Source organism: Rhinolophus sinicus, chromosome 3 (assembly GCF_057876585.1).
Source record: "Rhinolophus sinicus isolate RSI-liver-muscle chromosome 3, RSI-T2T, whole genome shotgun sequence".
Classification (NCBI taxonomy): Eukaryota; Metazoa; Chordata; class Mammalia; order Chiroptera; family Rhinolophidae; genus Rhinolophus; species Rhinolophus sinicus.
The window spans coordinates 20791358-20811926 of NC_142503.1; the positions used below are offsets into that span (position 1 = coordinate 20791358).

The 20569-nt window shown below is 37.9% G+C and overlaps 2 protein-coding genes across 21 annotated transcripts in view; one reads left to right on the forward strand and one right to left on the reverse strand.

Moving 5' to 3' along the window:
- DROSHA (drosha ribonuclease III) overlaps positions 1–1076 on the reverse strand; it is a 112158-nt gene extending 111082 nt beyond the window's left edge. For 10 of the 19 annotated variants that reach the window (XM_074329034.2, XM_074329035.2, XM_074329033.2 and 7 more), the window contains exons 1-2: positions 923–1076; positions 326–491 (exon numbers count right to left, since the gene is read on the reverse strand). The gene's annotated coding sequence lies outside the window, so the exon portion shown is untranslated. Of the gene's footprint in view, positions 1–325; positions 492–918 lie in introns of all 19 variants that reach the window. The other 9 variants (XM_088796461.1, XM_088796462.1, XM_088796459.1 and 6 more) reach the window with 6 other exon arrangements.
- A 138-nt stretch (positions 1077–1214) lies between these two features.
- On the forward strand, positions 1215–19586 carry C3H5orf22 (chromosome 3 C5orf22 homolog). 2 transcript variants are annotated; one of them, XM_019737241.3, is made up of 9 exons: positions 1215–1405; positions 2658–2803; positions 4860–5009; positions 7174–7603; positions 9606–9668; positions 10107–10228; positions 12662–12728; positions 14657–14796; positions 17785–19586. In XM_019737241.3, exons 1-9 carry the CDS (start codon positions 1316–1318, stop codon positions 17915–17917), a joined length of 1341 nt encoding a protein of 446 aa, XP_019592800.3. In that variant the 5' UTR covers positions 1215–1315; the 3' UTR covers positions 17918–19586. The 2 variants fall into 2 exon arrangements, with proteins under 2 accessions (XP_019592800.3, XP_019592801.3); XM_019737242.3 differs by having other exon boundaries at positions 1270–1405; positions 2658–2756.
- The last annotated feature ends 983 nt before the right edge of the window (positions 19587–20569 follow it).

Sequence of the window (20569 nt, forward strand, 5' to 3'; positions counted from 1 at the left end):
ATTCGCATTAGCCAAACCACGCAAAATAACAGGCCTTCTTTCCATCGATTCACAGACACTATTGCAGGCCCTGTGGATGTGTAAGACACAGCCTGCAGGGCTCAAGGAGCTCAGAATTCTCCGTTTTTAAAAATATATATATAATGCAATAAACACAAGAGGTATAGAAATGGTGTAGGGGAAAACAAAGAAATGTTCTGGACCTAGAAGTGGGCAACAGCCAGGATCACTAACACTCTCAATGTGTAACAGTTGAACATTCATTGTTAGATCCTCATGGACGTTCCCATACAGACTATCTGAAAACACTGATTATGACACTGACCTATTACAGGCATAATCAGGCTGTGCTGTGGATGCAAACTTTAATTCAAAAGTCAAGGAATTCACTGCAACTGGAAAAGTATTTTCTCCGTCTGCCTACTCCTAAGTCGCTGTTTGGAAGCAGGGAAACTGAGGGAAACTGATGCACCACGTCCAGGAACATGAATCTATGCAGAAAGAGTTGCAAAGTGTGAACACATTTTTAAGAACATCCTCTTTCCCCAGTTGAACCTGCAGGCCGGTCATCTTCCTCCGGCTGCATTGCGTGTTTCCCTGTTTGCATCTCCCGCCAGACTGTGAACCCCAACCAGGCTCACCGTCTCCCACACCTCCCAGACGTGGGCGACCCCCAGGCCTGGACCAGCGCATGCGCTCCACAAATGAATTAAAAGTCTCATTTTTTTCACTTCTATTTATTTGCGGGATCCGGACCTAGGGTCGCTTCTTTGCCCTTAGCTGCAGATCTGAAGTGGGGGCTGTCCGACCCTAACTTCCAGGCGCCTCTCGCCTTAGCCCCAGCCTCCAGCCCCTAAGTTTAAATCCGGACACTCGGAAACGCTCCCTCTCCCAACACTCGCAAGGTGGCCCTTTTACCTACAAAAAGGCTCCCGGGTCCCGAGGTCGCCGTCAGAGCAAAGCCAGGCTTATTGTGCAGCCGCCAAGATCTTAGCACCGCCCGCGCCTCCGGAACAGGAAACCCGGATAATTAAAAGGCAAACCTGAGAAAGCTGGACCGCGGGAGGGAAAGCTCTGGGGCTCTCCGCTGTGCCTTGTGCACCGTGATTGGTGCGTCAGCAAAAGCGATGGACATCTAAGCCAATCGCCCTCGTTGGACCCTCCGGCGCCCGCCTCCTGCCCTCTACGTCCTCCAATAGGGAACCGCAACCGGGTGAGCGTGTGTTTCCACCCGGGGAGAGTGGCGGCCCCTCCTCTCCGGCGTGCCCGGATCTTTGTCCCCGCGTCGTGGTCTCGCAGGGGCCCTCGCTGCTGGATGGAAAACATGAGTGACTCCGCGGGAGAGCGTGCTAGCCTCCGGCGCTACCCAGAGCTCCCGGTGTGGGTGGTGGAGGATCATCAGGAGGTGAGCGGGCGGCTGTTGGGCGCTGGGGCAGAATCGCGCGAGGGCGGAGGAGGCCAGAGAGAGCACCAGAATCTGATGTGCCCGCGAGTTGCATTGCAATGGGGGAAAACGCCAAACCTGCCTTAGAAGCTAACTTGGAAAGATAAGCGCTGACGTTTATGGGGCGATTACTGGGCGTCGGGCAACCTCATTTGACTCTGGCCCAAAAGTCCCACAACCAACAACTGGTGACGTCAAGATTCGAACCCGGCAGCCGAACGGCAGAGCCCCGAGTCCTTAACCTGCACCGTCGCGCAGGCTCCCAGCTGTCCCCCGGCGTCTCCATCACAGTCCTGTGTAGGGGGGAGGCTTTTTGTAAAGAACGTGGGTTGTCATCTGTGAAATGGGGACAACCGTCGTAGCACTCTTAGGGCCGTTAGTATTATTGTGTGCATAGTGTGTACTTCACTCTTTTAACATGATGCCCCACGTTTAGAAACACTCAAGATGTCTTCTACTTTTATGGCAGTGCTAATTTTCTATTTTTATGGCAGAGTAGCTAAAATGGTGCCTTAATGTAGACTTCTAGAAGCCTACATGGAAGGCCGTGGATCTAAGACTTTTTTCTTCTTTTTTTCTGGGTAGCATTAATAGGCCTAGGGAGTTCTCTGGGAAAGAGGAAAAGGGTAATTTCGGATTTATGGATGCAGAAAGAGGAGAGGAAGGAAGTTGAAGCTGGGTTTCTCAGGACCTGGAGATAATGTGTATGGGCCTGAGAGTAAGAGCAAGCGGTGGGTTAGGCGGTGCTTTCACATTCAGTCTTAAACCTGCAACTGCAGAGACTGGAACAGGACAAAGAGCCCTACCGCACCTTCCTGAAGTATGGAAAAGTCCCGGAGACCCTGGGTAGCTTGAACACGTTGCTAATGTCAGAACGTGTGTTATTAACTAGCAGGTTATTTCTGAGCGCCAGCCCTACGTTTCCTCACATTATCTGTTGAGTTTGTTGTGGGGCAGGATAGCAGCAAGAGACAGATATCCATTAAAGCCTTTGGAGGGCCAAGTTGAAAGTGCTGAGTTAAAAATAAAGTCTGAGGTCATTATCCAAATCATCTACATGGACACTTTTTCCTACATATATTTTCCAACTTTTTAACAACTTAGTTGCTTCAGATTACGTGCAGTTATGTTTAGCATTGATTTTCAGTCTGCAGTTGAGTGTATTCTCATAATTTCAGTGCCAATGCTGAATGTGTGCATGTGTCTCTTACAGGTCCTGCCTTTTATATACCGAGCCATTGGCTCAAAGCATCTTCCTGCCAGTAATATAAGTTTTGTGCATTTTGATTCCCATCCGGACCTGCTTATTCCGGTGAATATGCCAGCTGACACAGTGTTTGATAAGGAAACTCTTTTTGGGTAATCCGTGATTTTGTTAATGATCTGTTATGTGCTTAAAATACAATTTGCAGTAGATGATAAGCAATTAAGGGAAGTAGACTCTGCTAATCTCATGAGTTTGTTTTTGTTTTGTTTGCCTTTTTTATTTTATTTAGAGCAAGTGTTAACAAACTTTTTCTGAAAGAGCCAGGTAGTAGATATTTTAGGCTTGCTGGCTATATGGTCTCTGTTGCAACGACTTATCTCTGCCTTTGTAGTGTGAAAGCAACCATAGACACCATGTAAACCAATGGCTGTAACTGAGTTCCAATAAAGCTTTATTTACAAAAACAGGAAGCTCAGCCAATGTGTGCCAACCTCTTCTTTGGAATATGGAATTTTAGAAATAGAAGAAACCTTAGAAGTTATCTGAGCCAGTTCTCCCTTCCTCTCCACTTGAAAAGTCTGAATACTGAGGCACAAGAAAATGTGTTTTAAACACGTAGTTCAGTAATTGTACAGGCAACACATCTTTCATTTGTATATCTTTCCTTCCAGTATTATATTTTTCCAACCTCCCAATTTGTTTATGTTCAGGTCACAAACCCTACCGACTTTTCAGTTATATAGAACCATAAAGCTAGAAGTGAAGTTGGTCATTTTTATTCCATTCTTCAAGAAGGATCATACCTAATGTAGCTGTAAATAATGACTTACTAACCTCTCTTCTGTAAGAAAGCTCCCTGAAATTCTGTTGCTGTCTCTTTATGTACATATTTGTTAGAATGTAGCCTACTTGTACAATATAAAAAGTAACATAGCAGTAATTTTCTTGTTATAATATAAAATTAAAAGATAAATGCTTGTGTTAATTAATTTTAGCCTACTACATTTGCCTTTTTCCAAAATTCCAGTTCGGAGCACTAATTTCTAAAGAAATGGTACGTCTGCCATTGTCTTTACTCTCTTTTATATTTAGAGGTTTTATATTTTAGAAATTGAAAAGAATTATGAAGCAGGTATGCAGACTGTACAGTCAGTCATAGAATAATAGTTCTTAAACTTCTTAGTCTCAGGATTCCTGTATACCCTTAAAAATTTACCATATGTGAAGCTAAAACTGAGAAAAACATTTAAAATATTAATTCATTTCAAAATAGCAGTATTTTTTATGAAAACAAATACATTTTGTAAAGCAAAAGAATTTAGTGAGAAGAGTGACAGTGTTTAAATCTTTGCAAACCTCTTTCATACTTGCCTGTATAGAAGACGGCTGGATTCTCATATCTGCTTCTGCATTCAGTCTGTTGTCAGTGGAAGAATATGAAAAAAATTTAGGAAAAGAGTTTTCATAGCCTTTTCAGATAATTGTGAATATTCTTTAATACTATACGAACACTTGACAAGTGGTAGTTTCTTAAAGCTTAGTGGGACTATAGAATCTAACAATTCAGATTCAAGTCTGAATAACCACGGTTTGTCAATCAGTCTTTCTTTCAAGAAAAATGGTGTTTTTCAGCTTGCAGTTGAATCACGAGTGGTTTTTCTTGACAACTATTGTACTTCAAAGTATGTAGTAGAAGTACTTTCTGTATACTCATTTTGCCACACGAAATATTTTTAAATGTATCTTCAGGATCAAGGTTTAATCATGAAGGACAGACATTCATACATGAAACTAGCTTTGGTGGGGAGGGGGAGCGAGTGTTAGTGCTTCGTAGTGAAGAAGACGATGACTAGGCGTAGAGTTTGATACCGTTGCTTTGATTAATCTTAGGACATCAAGCCACCCGGTTGCTTTGCAACATCCGTACAAATGTCAGTACAATGAAAAAGGGAAAAAATGCCTTAGGAAATAATGCTTTAGGAAAATTGTTTTTAACTGGTGGTCACAGAAAAGGTCTCAGGAACCCCTCAAGTTCCCTTAGAACACACGTTTTCTCCTTTGTATCAAACTCATTATTCTTCATTTCCTTTTTTTTTTTTTAACTATTTCACCTTTACTACTTAAAATATTGTTGTGAATGAAATTACATTGGGGGAAAAAAAATCTCTCACTAATAGTTTTCTTTCTTCCTCTCTGTTTCTTTTCCAGAGAATTAAGTATTGAGAATTGGATTATGCCTGCAGTGTATGCTGGCCATTTTTCTCATATAATATGGCTTCATCCCACATGGGCTCAGCAAATCAAAGAGGGCAAACATCACTTTTCAGTAGGCAAAGACATTTCTACCACAACAATCAGGTAATTTCCTCATATTTATGAGTATGAAAGAGGTTGATTGCTTCTTATATATTATTTTGGATTCCTGTAATAGTTTAATGATTATCTCTACACACAAATAGGGTGAGATTAAGCCTTAGCTCTTCTAAAGAGTTCTCAAAACACCAGGAACAAGTTTTCAAGTCTCTTGGCTTTCTTCACACACCACACCATTTATATTTTGTTGTTGGTCAAGTTCATTTTTGTATAACATGATTTTCATCCTCTGGAATTTTGGCTCCATTGATGACTAACTCCATGAAATCACTGAAGTACTTTTTAGACTTATATACATGTTTACTGATACATTTTACCATTTCCTTCCAATATAACTATTGTTTGCTGAATGAAACGATTAGCAGTGAAAAAGCAAAATTACCTCACTTTGGTTTTTTGTCTTTTTTAATAAATCCAATGGCTGAAAAGTAGATTTGGGGTTTTAATTTTATTAATATGATTATCTTTAGATAATTGACTTATCTAAATTAAATTACAGGATCCTCTGACTTGAGTTACATGTGCAAGTATTTTTGTATATATGACTAATTTTTTATTTATCTTGTGACACTATGATATCTTTAGAAGTATCAGAATCATCTTGACTTCCTAAACTCTCTTGCAATGGGTGAATGTTTTAAGCAGTGGAACCATAACTTTCTATAACCTGAAGTTTCGTGGGATGAAATGGTAATACACTAAAAATGAAATACAATCTTGCTCATTGAAAATGATGCTTTTTACTTCTGATTTAATGATACAATTAGCTTTTGTTGTATGTTCTTCTCAAGTGCGCAAATAACTGTTGTGTTTACTTGAAAATTATATTTATTGAGGATATAATACTAAATAAATAAGGCTTGTCCATATTACGGGTGTATGTGAAAGAGTGATAGTGCTTTATTGAGTACTTCAGTGAGATGGCCTAGTTTAACCTGTAACAGGTTTCTGCAAAATCAAATAATTTTGAGCAATCTGAAACAGAATTTGAAACTCAATGTGTAGTAACGATATTAAGACTATTTTGATATCTCATGATTTTAATCCGAGTGAAAAATTATGGGGAAGACTCACATACATACAGATACGCAATCTGAAGAGTATAGATGTTTGTACTGATACAAAGTAATATTTTTTAAAGAAGAATACAGATTTAAGTTTGGGGGTACAGCCTTTGTCTTTCTTAGGATGCTACAGTTTTTAATAAGCCTGCATATTAGTTTTATTACATCGTTAAACTTTTTTTGTAAAATTATATTTTTTTAAATTTAAGGCTACATATGTTGGAATAGAGTAGGTGAGAAATAAATATTAACTATTATTTTATTTGGATAGAGTCTGTCTCCGGAAGAAGCATTTGATTCCACTGTTCATAGTACTTAACCAAGGAATAACAAATATAGTTGAAAAACTAAGAGCATACCGATGTATCTAAAATCAGAAATCTGCAACTTAGGAAATGCATTCTGCATGTGTACCAGATTTGTTTTAAGTTGCTTTTCATATTAAAATATTATGATTGTATGAAGTTTAATGATGCTTTGAAATACATCAGAGAGAGTTTCCATTAAGAGAAATTATTTCCAGATGTAATTTTTCTCTTCAGTGATTTTTTTGGAGCAAGTTTCCACTAGTATTAGAGAGAGCCAAAGCACTGGCTTAAACAGGAGCATTTCTTTCTTCTCAGATTAGAGTTTCCCACACGCAGTCCAGTGCCTACGTGCTGTTCTGTAGTTCAGACAACCCCAGTTTCTCTGTCTTGCGACACCATATCTAGGACGTTGCCTTTGTCCTCATGGCCTGAGGTGGCGTGCCATTTCCGTGTCATATGCCTGTTGGTGAGGAAGGGAGAGCATGGCTCTTCATAGTTCTCTGCCATTGATAGCCTCTGGCCAGAACTTAATCAGATGACCACACCTAGCTACAACGCAGACTGTGATAGAGTTTTTAATTTGGGAGGTGGTGTACCCAGCTAAAAATTTGGGGAAAACTATTTCTACAGAAGAACAGGCAATACAAATATTAGAGACAACTGTCAGTTTTTGTCAAATATGTCCTTTCTTATTGTTCTGCAGTACTGTGGAAATGCTTAGGGAATGTCAGCTAATGTGTCCATTCATCTTTAAAATAGTTTTTTCCTCTAATCCAGGGTTACAAGTACAGATCACTACTTTCTAAGTGATGGTCTTTATGTAACTGAAGACCAGCTAGAGAACCAAAAACCTTTGCAATTGGATGTAATTATGGTAAAGCCATATAAACTCTGTAACAATGAAGAAGAAAATGATGCAGTGTCTTCTGCTAAGAAGCCAAAGCTAGCACTGGAAGCTGCAGGAAACACTGCCTCTACTAACTGTGACTCTCGTTCAGAAGGACTGGAAAAGGACACAGTGACACAGAGAACGGGCCAGACTTGCCTTGCACCTTCATGTTCATGTTCTCCTGAAAGCCAGGACCCGCAGGCTGCAATCAGCACTGGAGAAATGCTGGAAACTTTGAAGAAAGGGGGTGCTTTTGTGTTAGATATTGACCTAGACTTTTTTTCAGTCAAGAATCCCTTCAAAGAAATGTTCACACAGGTAAATGTGGTGTTTTTAAAACAGACCTTGAGAATTGTATGACATTTCTCTAGATCAGGGACCAGCAAACAGCCAGATAGTCATTACTTTATTGAGGGTTCTATATGGTCTCTCATGTATTCTTCTTGTTGTTTTCTCAAACCCTTTAAAAGTATATAACTTGATCCCTGCCCTAGATAGTCTGTATTATTTTGCATTTATTAATTTGAGTGATGGGTACACGAGTCGTTGGAAAAAAGTCATACAGTAGAAGGAAATGTGTACATTAAAGAATGTCACTGTCTTATCCCATCGCCATTCCCTCCGTTTTTTACCTCATAAATAAATATGATGGCTAGTTTTTTGGGGTATCTTTCCAGTGATAGTCTGTGTATAGAAAACCCTGTGTGGCAAATTTTTCACTGAACAATAAGGTGCCTAACTACACATGTCCTATTTGTAGCTAATGATTCAGGCCTGTGGTCTGTAGGGCGCCTCATCAGATCTTCAGTGCATATCACCGGGCAGGATTAGTATATGCATGGATCTGAAACGGAACCATGCATTTAAGCAACTGATAAATTCACGATCCAAGTGAGCTTTCCTAGGTGCATTTTATGGGCACACATGTCTGCTTACTGTAACATTTGGGAAGTTGTTACAGGTCTGTTTTGGAGGGATTCAAATTAACTCTTTTTTTCTACTCAAGTTCAGTATTTGATTTTTAATGATGAATCTGCACGTTACAATCCTTACTCTGTATACACATCGAATGCCATTATGATTTGTCTAAATTGACAAAGACCTACTAGGTACTGACTAAAAATAGGTGAGATTTGAGGATTTAGTATATCCTGTACCTAGAGTGCTCTCCCAACATGGAAATAAGGAAGAAAAATCGTCCTATTTCTTTCCTGCGGGGTTGTACATGGAGCCAGCGACTAACCGCCAGCTCTCAGAATTATGAAATGACCTTAGAAGTACTTAGGAAACTTGAAGAATGGGCATACCTGGAGGCTGAAGAACCGAAGTTCAGGCATTTATCCTACAGATATACTCACCGAATATTTGCAATGAAAATTTCTAGAAGGTTGATTAAGAAACTTAATGGCAGTTACTCCTTTTCCAGTGCTATCAGGAAACCTGGGAAAGTGGAGATTTTTATATCCTTTAATACCCTTTGGTACTATGGAACTTTTTGAAAAGAGCACGTATTATATTATACTTATCATTGAATATCTTTTTTTTAATATTGCAAAGAAAGCAGTTGTTTACCTTTTCTTAAGAGCATATTCAGTAGTCAGAGTTAAGTTATGTTTGTTACTTCTGCTTATTAGCTGTGTGACCTTGGGAAAGTTACTTAACCTTTCTGACCCAAAGTTTCTTCAAGTATAAAATCAAAGTAATAACTATACTCAATTCAGGATGTGAAAGACAGTGCCACAAATTAGGCTTAATTAGCTCTTGCGTATAACCTCTTCCTAACAATACTCCTTAGGGTAATTGGGCTAGATATACCCATCTATAATGGGGTTATTTCTAAATAAGGGGAGACAGTCTTCTGCAAAGTATGTATGTAGCAGGCATCCTTCTTCCATTGTATCTGCCTCCAGTATCTGTACTCCAGAATTCTCTTCTGTGGCTAGGGAAAGGGCTACAAAGTGAACATGGAGAGTTTTGTTGTTATTAAAGATACGTGTATTTTCTATAAAGAGCTAAAATCTGTTTAGATCCAGGATGTATTCATTTATAGAGTGGACTATTATAAGAAATATTTCATCTCATTACCCATTAGTCATCAAGTCATCTTCCATAGCTAATTTTTATACGTTCATATCATGCCTACATGGATAGTTACCCTGAAGGAATGATAATACTTAATGAAATATGAATTACACATTTTGCCTGATTTTCCCAGACTAATCTTTAAATAATTATCTAAGATCTATTTGTATCACAGCCTTTTTACACTTAAAAAAAATTTTTTTCCCCTAGTATATGGATTTTTTTGTTTTATTTTTAGGAGGAGTACAAAATCTTACAACAGCTGTACCAATTTAAAAAGCCTGTCATCAACCTGACAGAGGTAGCCTCCATTTACTTCTTTTGGGTTTTATCTATCTTATATCTAATAATATTTTACAGCTTATTACAGTCTCTCAAAACTGTCCAAAGTATGTGTGTGTGTGGGTTGGGGAAGCCCATGATTATTAACACTTGAAAATCATGTTTTAACTGATTGAACTGAGTTTTGTTTTGTGTTTTATTTTTTTTAAATGCTACATTTTTTTTTAACTTTTATTTATTTTAAGTGTCTTTTTCCAGGACCCATCAGCTCCAAGTCAAGTAGTTGTTTCAATCTAGTTGTGCAGGGCGCAGCTCACAGTGGCCTTGTTGTGAAGAGCACTGTGCTCCAACCAACTGAGTTAACCAGCCGCCCCCTGAACTAAGATTTTTATTTTAATGGGATTTCACTTGTTTTTGAAAGAATAACTATAATCTTGTCTTTTCTATGCGTTTAAAGGAAGATTTGGTAGATTGTGTTGATACTCGAATTCACCAATTAGAAGATTTAGAAGCGACTTTTGCTGATTTGTGTGATGGTGATGATGAAGCAACTGTTCAGAAATGGGCTTCAAACCCTGGGTAAGACCCTCAAACATTCTTTCCTCTAACTCTACTATATTTCAGTCCTAGATATATTGCTAGATTAACTAGACAAATTACTTTTTAAAAATTATTAAATTTCAACACAAATTTACTAACAATAGTTAGCATTTATTGAGTGTTTTCTATGTTACCAGTATTGAGATTTTCTTCCTTTCTTATCTCATTTATTCCTTATAACCATCTTATGGCTTCATTATTGTTATGTCTATTGTATCGACGAGGAAACGAAGGCGCAGAGGTTAAGCTGCCAGAATCACATAGGAAGGGGTATGCTTTTAGTCACTGTGTGGTAACTGTGCTCCTGCTGTATGGATAAGATGTGGTGCTGGGTTTTATGGAGGATTAAAGAGGAGTAAGACAGTCCCTGTCTAAGTGGAATAAGGAAAAAAAATAACTAACCTATCACTAGAAAAGTAAGTTACTAGACAGGTAAATTATAATGTGAAAACTTGCTTCCTTTTAAGGGCAACCCAACTACCTGTGGAAGAGTTTATTTTCAAGCTGCCCCTGGCATCAGGGGACAAGATTTAAAAGCTGGGATTTTCATCAGGTCATTTATTTGGTCAGTTCTCTTGGTGTTACCTACCTTGAAAATATGGAAAGCGTTTTTGGAGTGATCATTTGTTGACTTGGGGGTTGGGGTGAAGAATGCCTTTAGTATTAATGCCAGTTTAAAAGAATATTGACATAAATAACATACTTCTCTCTAAAATAATTCTTTATATAAACTCAAAGGGCCAGGAAACTAAAATAAAAGTATCAGACACAAACTTTTTGTCCCCAGGACCATAGAATATCAGAACTAGCTTATTTTCAAATTGTTCTCCCACAAACTAACTGAGATTATTCTCCACAATGTAAATGTAAGAAATCAGTCATAAGATAGCAACAGAAAACAGAGACTTAGAATCATGGTACCTATGTCATTAGAACTAAGATTTGTTATGTCATGAAATGATACAACAAATGATGAAAATAATTCATCAGCTCTCTAGAAGAATACAGAAGAAACTAGAAAAGTGGTTGCCTCTGGAGAGAGGAATTATATGGCGAGACAAAGTATAAAAGGGAGAAAGAGCTTTTGCCATGTGTATGTATCACCTATTCAAAATATTCAGTGTAATTTTTACTTAAAAATAAAATATTCAGAAACATCCCTGAAATATAAATGTCATGAAACTTTACTATCACTAAGGAAAGCATTGGTTTGGAAGAGTAAACCATGATAGTATTAATCACATCAGTAAATATTAACCAGGCACTTTAGTATCAGTTAATGTTTTTTCTCTTCAGTATAGGGAGATAATTGTAAAAATGATTCCCTCCTTTTTGGAATTATGATGGAAGAGGGAAATACAGAAATAAGTCACAGAACATGGTTCTTTCCAGAAATACTGAAGAGTACCTACTATTTTATGATTTTTTTTTTTTTTTAAGTCTCAAGCTAAGTTTAAAACTTAAAACCAAAAAAATAGGCTGAAAACCTATGAATCCTGAGTCTAGCCCATAGATGGGGCCACCTTCCACTGAAACCCACTGTGCCTGCTGAGCATGCCCAGGGAGCACTTCATCGCCTGCAGGGAATTCTGTCACAGACACAAGGAAACTACAACAGTGGCAAGTTTAGACTGGTTGGCATGGGGAAGGGGAGACTAACACAAAGGAAAAGTGGGTGGGACAGCAAGAAAAATCTCCCCAAACTTGCCATGCCCTTAAAGGGCCAGACCTTCATCATGAAGAAATCTTCAGTATTCCTCAGGAAGTAGAGGAAGTGGGTGATTAGGCCCCAGAACCGCAGCAAGTGTCGTTAATAAAGAGGGAGAAATAACAGGGTGAGTGGACAGATAGACCTCCATGCCCCTCTTTTCTTTCTTTTCCCTCCCAGCAGATGAGTGGATGTTGGTGGAGGGGGCATTGAAATACTAGAATCATTCATTCATTAATCAGGGCTTCCGAAGATTTCCACCTGAAAGCACCATCGTTATTATATCAGATGAAGTAGAACATTTCCAGTTATAATTGTATATGTCAATAAATAGGACCTTAATGTTTTTTAAAATCCTTCAGGAAACTATCTTCTTCCACCAGAATGTGCTAAAGGCACTTAGTTTTCTTGCTGATCAAAATAATTTTTAAAGTCACAGAACTTCCATTTTTAAAGAAAAGGAAAATGTCAGTTTCTCAAGTGCTAATTTCCAGCCTTTAACAATCTGTGATCTTTAGGTAAGAAAACAGCAGGGAACATTTCTTTCTTAATATTTAAGATGATATTTGAACAGCTTTATCTTTCATTTCCCAAGAATCATATGAAACATTGTTAATGGTAAATTTTAAGGGTAATGTCTCATTGGCTACTGTAATTTTGGTTGAGGTGGTGTGATGTTTAATTGAGGGGTGGCTTTTTTCCAGAATGGAATCACTAGTTCCACTTGTACAGAGTTTGAAAAAACGGATGGAAGTGCCAGACTATGAAATGGTAAATATTTTAAATTGAAGTATAAAATTGAACCTTTCCGAAGGCATTTTTCTGGGTAGAAAAATGTGGGTTCTGTTAAAGTGATTCACTTTTATTTGTGTTCCTGGGGAGTGTGAAAGAATTATTTTTTTTTTAAATAACACATACTTTTTAGACGATAGAACACATATCAGTTTTCTAGGAAAAATGTACTTTTCCAGTTTTATCTATGAAGCAAAAGTGCTGTGTTTTTTGTTCTGTTTTTGTCTATGGTCAGATCTCTCCTCGCCAGAGAAAAGAAAATATACAATTTCTAAAGTTGTTTTTTTCTTTATTGATTCATTTTTTTTACTCCTTTCCTTCTTTCTTTCCTTTCTGTAAACTTCTGATTATAAAAACCAAACAAAAACAAAAGAAGATTCTCTGGCGAATGCAATTTCATTCCATTGCATTTGGGGATGGTTTGTACATTGTTTATTGAGAGAAGGGATGGCATGGGCTCAGTTGCGGATTATGTAATCAAATATGTGCCTATAGCTGCAGATTTAGAACATAAGTGTTTTAATCAGTTTGGTAGAAAAGGACATACAGAGTCTGTCATTTTACTACATTGACGGATCACTGCCAGTTAAATCTTTGATGTTTATCCAGAACCTCCAATAAAATAGCAGATTAGTGTTTTTTTCTGTGCTTTGCACTTATGTACGCTAAGCAAAACTGACATATTTGAGTTCCAGTTTTCAAAACGTTCAAGCAAAAGCAGCAAAATGTCAGTTTGTGAGCCACTTCTAGCTTTCAGGCATATTTAGTTTGGTGCTGAGACTGGAACACCCAGTCATTTACATTTAAAACATATGTATATAGATATCAGTAGTATGTGCTTACACAAGGTGTGATCGAAAAATATAGTGAATGCTTACGTTAAAAAAACTTATTACAGTAAAAGCCACATTGCCATTAATCCCCCTCACTTCAAACACACTCATCCTCATCATTCTTGCCACTTTCTGAAGCAGTTCTGTAAGTCCTCTTTCGTGAGTGTCTTCATCCTCCATAATGACAATGCTCTACGTCATACATCACTTGTGGTACGGCAGTTTCTGTCAAATAAAAACATTACAGTGTGTCCTCATCCACCTTATTCACGGGATCTGGCACCATGTGACTTCTGGCTCTTCCCCAAAGTCAAATAACCATGAAAGGTAAACGTTTTGAATCAATTAAGAACATCGAGGCAGCCACGACAGCACAACTAAAGACATTCATGGAAAGAGGACTTCCAGAACTGCTTCAGAAAGTGGGAACAATGGGATAAGTGTGTTCGAAGTGAGGGGGAGTATTTTAAGGGGGAGGGGGGTTAATGGCGTTGTGTCTTTTACTGTAATAAGCTTTTTAAAATTTAAACATTCACCGTATTTTTTGATCACCGCATACATAAAGCGTACACAAGAAACTGGTAACAGTGGGTTAAATAAGATAAGAGGAAGACTTTCCCTTGTGTCCCCTTGAAGCTTTGGTTATAGTACTGGGTGCATGTATTTAAAAAGTAAATAAAATAACAAATTGGAAGAAAAGATAAGGTGAGAATATTATACACAATTTTATATCAGCTTTTAGAATGTAGGTGAAATGGATAATTTGCTAGAAAATGTGAGCTGTCAAAATAGGCTCAAGTAAAGACAGAACTTGAATAAATCCATAATGATAACATAAAGAAGTAGTCAGAGAATTATTTCTTGAAAAGGAATCAAACCCAACCAAGTGTATAAGCCAGCTCTTCCATACTTGAGAGAATAGATAACTTCTATGGCATAGAAATTATTAAGGAAAAAAAACAATCTAAATTCACGAAAGTATTTAAAGATTTGTCAGCAAGGCCATTAGTGGTTAAAGTATGTTCTAAAAACAACAGAGCTCTACAGTGTAATTTTTAATGGTCTTATTTTCAGGTTCACCAGGCTGGTCTAACCTGTGATTATTCAGAACTTCCTCACCATATCAGCACAGAACAAGAAATTAAGGATCTTATTAAATCTGTATATTATTTACTGAAAAATTTACCAAAACCTACTCTTGTGACAATTGCAAGGTAAGTGTGGTAGCCTGAACGCCAGCCCACCAGAGAGGTCCACTTCCCACCTCCAGAGCCTGTGAATGTATTGGCTTATGTGGCAAAAGGGACTTTGCAGATGTCAATTAACTCAAGGATCTTGAAATGGGAGATTATTCTGGATTATATGGGTGGGCCCAGTGTCCTTATAAAAAGGAGGCAGGAGGGTCAGAGTCAGAGATTAGAAGATGCTAGGCTATTGGCTTTGAAGATGGAGGATGGGGCCACAAGCTAAGGAATGAATGCAGGTAGCCTCTAGAAGTTAAAAAAGCAAGAAAACAGATTCTTTCCTAGAGCCTAGAGAAGTCCTGTCAGCACCTTTATTTCAGGACTTCAGACCTCTGACAAAGCTATAAGGCAATAAATTTGTGTTGGTTTAAGCCACTAAGTTTGTGGTAATTGTTACAGCAGCAGTAGGAAATTATTACAATCTCAGATGAATGTAGTGATCACTAATACAAAATTCTTTTTTCTTTTTTTTTTTTTTTAATCTACCAGCTCAAATTTCAGATGTATCTTCTCTTTCCTATCAGTAATGGTTGGCAAACAGCATGTTACCTTGTCTTTGAAGTTGGTGATGTTATTCAGATGAACACAGGAATTCCCATTTCTGTGTCCTACAGAGGAATAGTACTTGCTGCCATGTTTTAAATTTGAATGTACTACTGTGCTAACTAGTTACAGCAGTTTATAAAATGTTCTTTTCTATGGTAATCTTTGGGCTGGTTTTATTTAGAACTGTAAGGTTCTAAAATAAGTACTTTAAATACTCAGGCAAATAATATTTGTATATTTTATGACAAACATTTTGTAAAATCCTTTTACCATCCTGAAACAAAATTCATCAATTATCTAGCTTATTGAACAAAATTCTATCAATAATCTAAATATATAGAGATATTATACATAATATATAGGTAATATAATTAATTATCTTAGTCCATTCAGGCTGCAATAACAAAAATACCATAGACCTGGTGCTTATAAACAACAGAAATTTATTTCTCACAGTCCTGGAGGCTGGGAAGTTCAAGATGAAAGCACCAGCAGATGCAGTGTCACGCTGAGGCCCTGCTTCCTAGTTCATAGACAGCTGTCTTCTCCCTGTAACCTCGCACGGTGGTTCTAATCTCATTCATGAGGGCTCCACCCTCATGACCTAGTCACCTCCCAAAGGCCACACCAAATACGATCACCTTGGCGATTAGTTTCCAACATACAAATTTGGGGGGGGCGACACAAACTTTTAGTCTATAGCAATAACCTACATATATGTAATCTAAGCATATGTTTATATATGTATACACACACAAATATTGTAACGCAGAGAAATGAAAGTAATTGATAAGTAATATGTATTAAAATGCCACACTAGACTGTCATCTTTACAAAGATACTCCCATGTTGCTTGGACCAAATACCATGAATAATGCTGCCGTGGTGATATGGATTTTCTAGTCAACAGCCTCTTGGAAAGTCCTGAATTTAAAGTCCAGTCTTCCCTCAATTGATAGAGTAGTTAGTTGCATTTCTGGAAAATTTAGTTCATATGAATCCATTTTCAAAAATACTTTGTTCATTTTAGAAGAGTGTTAAATTCTAGGTTCAAAAAATTAAATTCTAGGTTCAAAAATTAAAAACAGGAAACAGTTGTTCACTTAGGTGAGTGCTCTTTGAGGGGACTTTGGGAAGTATGCAGGACACAGGACAATTACTCACATTCTTATTGCAGGACTATCCTGCATATTGCCAGCATTCTTGCAGCCCTGCCCTCTTGTCCCAGCCCCCTAATTGTGACTTGACAATCAAAAATGTACCTACAGATTTCCAAAATTCCCTCTTGAGGATAGCTCCCATGAAGAACCACTCTAATAGTGTTAAAGAGGCCAGAAATCTTTTTGAAAGCATTTAAGTACCCCTTGTTTGTTATAAATTAATCTGTTATATATGCTACTTTCTTAAAGTAGATTTTTATGGACAGTATTTAATAATTTAAAATTGTTCTGTATTATTTGTTAAACATTTACATCAAGCCTCAAAAGTACTGGTCACCAGAGAATGGATTAGTTTATCAGAAGTCTTACAGATTATTTTTTTAGTTCTAAAAGAGTGCTTGTGATATGGAGCAGGCTAGATAACTAATTCCATTTCCTTCTATAAAAATTTCTATGCCACTCGTTCTAGTCCATCCCTCTAAATTGCTTTTTTACCCCAGTTTAGAACCAGGAGACACTGATCAAATCATTTCAGATCTTAATCCAGCTGTAACTGTCAGTGACATTGTAACTGCCTGGCCACTCAAGTTGTAGGTGGAGATTCTAGGAAGACTCCCAAAATACCGATTTCTGCCTCTTCTCACATAGCTCTTTTCTCAATACTGCCTAGGAAACTAATCTCATTACCAGCACATCCCCACATTTCATTTTGGACGATCCTGTACACTTGTGTAATTAACAAATTGTTCTTAGAAGCAGGACCCTCTTATCAATTGGAAAGTCTCTACCATCACAATTTCTAGCCCTTAATGTACACATAATAAAAGAAGGAGAAGCTGCCCAGTCACTGAGATAATAAGCCCCACTGTTCTCAAGCAGCATCTCCCTTTCAGGGAAACAGTGGTCTAGTAATTAAGCGCTGATGCTTTGAAAACAAGCCGTATGTCTTCGAATCCCGTCACCTGCACTTACAAGCTACTAGCAATGTGACCTGTGTAGGTTCATCTTTCTCTGCTTCAGATTCTGTGAGACTTCTGATTGCATAGAGTGGCCGAGAAGATAAAGAATATAATTTGTGTAATATGCCCGACATAGAGTAAATGTTTAGTGGCTTTTAGTGTTATTATTCCACAATTCAACACACTTGCATTTCTGTTCACGCTGAAATCAACAAAAGCAGGCTTTTCATCACTGCACAGTGTGATCTCATCCTATTTACGTGTAATTTTCTGTTTCTTTCTCTTGGTCCCAGGTCAAGTCTGGATGATTACTGTCCTTCTGAGCAAGTTGACACCATTCAAGAAAAAGTCCTCGATGTGCTACGCTCCCTGTACGGGACGCTAGACATTCACCTGGTGTATTCAGCGGAGTCGTCTCCATCTTAAAACAACAAAACACTAGGCTCCTACTATATCTTGATGTAGTAACAGGGTTTTCATTAACTTGTAAATGAGTCTTCCAGAGAACACTTTGTTTTTATATTAACTTTCACTTAAAATCTTTCAGGTATCATCAGTTGTTGAATGATGGCAATTTTTTGGCATCAAGTCTACCCCCAATTGATGGAAATGTTGCTTATCTTTTTTCCTTTCTATAACTGTCTTCAGTTTTGTGAGGGGGTTTTTTTCCCCTTTTTCCTGTAGGTCAGTTGGACTCTGAGATTCATTCATTAATTGATTTATTCACTCAGCTAAGTAACATTTATTGAGCACTTACATGTGCCAGCCATAATTAAGTGCTGGGTATATGATAATGAACAGAATAGACAAGGCACCCGCCCTCTTGATGGACAGCTGAGAAACAAGTTACGGATTATGAGGTATGTTAGGAAGGAAAGGACAACCACAGCCATGTCTCAGGCACACTCACGGTTCTCAGGGCGGCCTGACCTTACAGGAGGGCAACATTCTCAAAAGCTATCACCAAAAATAATAAACTTGCCAGCCCATGACAATACTGCAGGAAGTCTACCTCTCCAAGACTTGGGACTGTGGCCCAGCCCTAGCTAAATGCTCAGCCTTGTTGGTATTGAGGAAATCTGTTTGAACAAACTCAACCGAACAAAAATTAACTTGAGTTTGTTCATCAGAAGAACCTTCTGGGTTTTTTGTGCCTCCGTGATGGTCAGTGTGGATTATCATAGTTCCTAAGTGCCACTTTATCAGCAGTCTGGGTAGATATTTTTTCAAATAAACCAGCTTTTATGTAAATAGTAGGAGAATAACTTAAATCCATAATTCTGGCCCACCATAAATAATGCCTTCCACCAGCCTCCGCATGAGTAAGAGACTCTACTTGAGCCACTCTTAATCATGGAACTATTCAGTAGGTTAATTTGCCAAAGTCTCCACTTCTTCAGTATCCCTCATACTCAGTAATCATTTTTACCTGCTTCACTTCTTTTCTTTTAAAAAGGATGGCATTTAAAGAAAAAAAAATCCGTTATTCCTCAATCCCAGCACAGTAATTGTTTTCATTTTTGCATGGAACTTTCGGGCCTTGATCATATGTGTACGTGTTGAGTTGCATGTAACTGAAATTATACTGTGTTACCTAACTTGATGGCTAATACCCAAGGTCACGTTGCCACTGCCACTCAGTAGGTGGCACCAGATCCCATTTTTCCAATGATTCTACAGAGCGTGTCAAAAAAACATATACACATTTTAAGAAAGGAAAAAACTATTAAAATTGTACTATTCAATATATACCATTAACGAAAGATGAATACAAGTCATGTGTATACATTTTTTTGGCACCCTCTGTATTTTCCAGTGAATTTTTTTTTGTCACCGAGTTGATTTCCAAAGGCTGATACTATGAATGCTTATTTCTGTTGTGAAAAGTAAAGCAAACTGATTCAACTTTCTGTTTTGATAGAACATTATGTGCCAGAAAGATTTATTTCTCAGAATTGCAAAATAGTGCTATTGTTTATTTTTAAATTTTGAAAAATTGTTACTTAGAGTTCTGTAAATAGATGTAAATTAATTTTGTGTGCTAAAAGAAATAAAAAGGTGTGTTGAGGTTTTAAAGATTTAAAACCAAACTTGAGCACTAATTGTATGTGATCTCAGTGTGTTCATAGCCATGATCTTGAGTCTGGTTTATAGTCATTTATTACAATCCCATGAACACTGATGTGATTCATTGTTACAACTCAGAGTAAAAGGGCATCCATTTCCTTTGTAGGAACACTCGGATTGTTTCATTCTCGTCCTCTGTAATTCTCTTGGAAAAATAAAATTCAGCCCCTACTTGTTAACTAGAACCAACTTAGTAAGTTAGTTCTCTGCGCATTTCAAATAGGAAGATATTTAGTTTATCATGACATCCTTTGTAGGTGTTCTAAGTACCAATGATGAATGCCGCAGTACAATGTTTTACATTATGTACAGGTATCACTGAAGCATGGGATTTTGAGCAGGTTTTTTGAGAAATGTGACTTAAATGTAAGCCTACATAGTTTCAATCTCTTTAAGCATTCTAGGTTCTCAAGGAGCTCTAGGTCAAAGTCCTTCACTCTTTGTATGATATTCTCTCCAAATAGTCACTCGATTTTCGCAGTGGTAACCCTGGATTGCTGACATTGTAGCCACCCTACTGCCAGTAGTTTACATTCAGCCGTATGTTTCTTCGTACAAGATTGTCTCAGTCACCATACATCTTAAGAGAAAGCGCTGTCATGAAGCTTAAGATTTGTTGGACATCTTTCAGAAATGCTTGAGATACACAAGGACCAGCTGTGTAAGTACTCATTACTGGACAGGGCCGTACTGCCCGGACATCCTGCGTCTGCACCCTCTCCTAGTGCTTCAGAACTAACTGCTTCTGCACAGCCTCTGCTTTTCTAGTTCTAGCAGCGCTCCTGGGATTCCAAACATCTTCCCCTGTGTTCTCATCTGAGTTCAACAATGAAGTTGTGATTGACTAAGGTTTCTGTAAACCTCGATTCTTAGGAGAGAGTTCCCTGAACAGTGAGTGTTCTGGCCACTCACTGGAAGGTGCATCTTAACCACTGCAGATTAGGAAGTTGG

What these genes read in the sequence shown, in the direction of transcription:
- C3H5orf22 (XM_019737241.3), top strand. Translation starts at nt 1,316, where the DNA reads ATGGAAAACATGAGTGACTCCGCGGGAGAGCGTGCTAGCCTCCGGCGC. An exon ending in AAATGGGCTTCAAACCCTGG is followed by an intron (nt 10,229 to 12,661) that starts GTAAGACCCTCA and finishes GCTTTTTTCCAG; the next exon opens with AATGGAATCACTAGTTCCAC. An exon ending in AAGTGCCAGACTATGAAATG is followed by an intron (nt 12,729 to 14,656) that starts GTAAATATTTTA and finishes TCTTATTTTCAG; the next exon opens with GTTCACCAGGCTGGTCTAAC.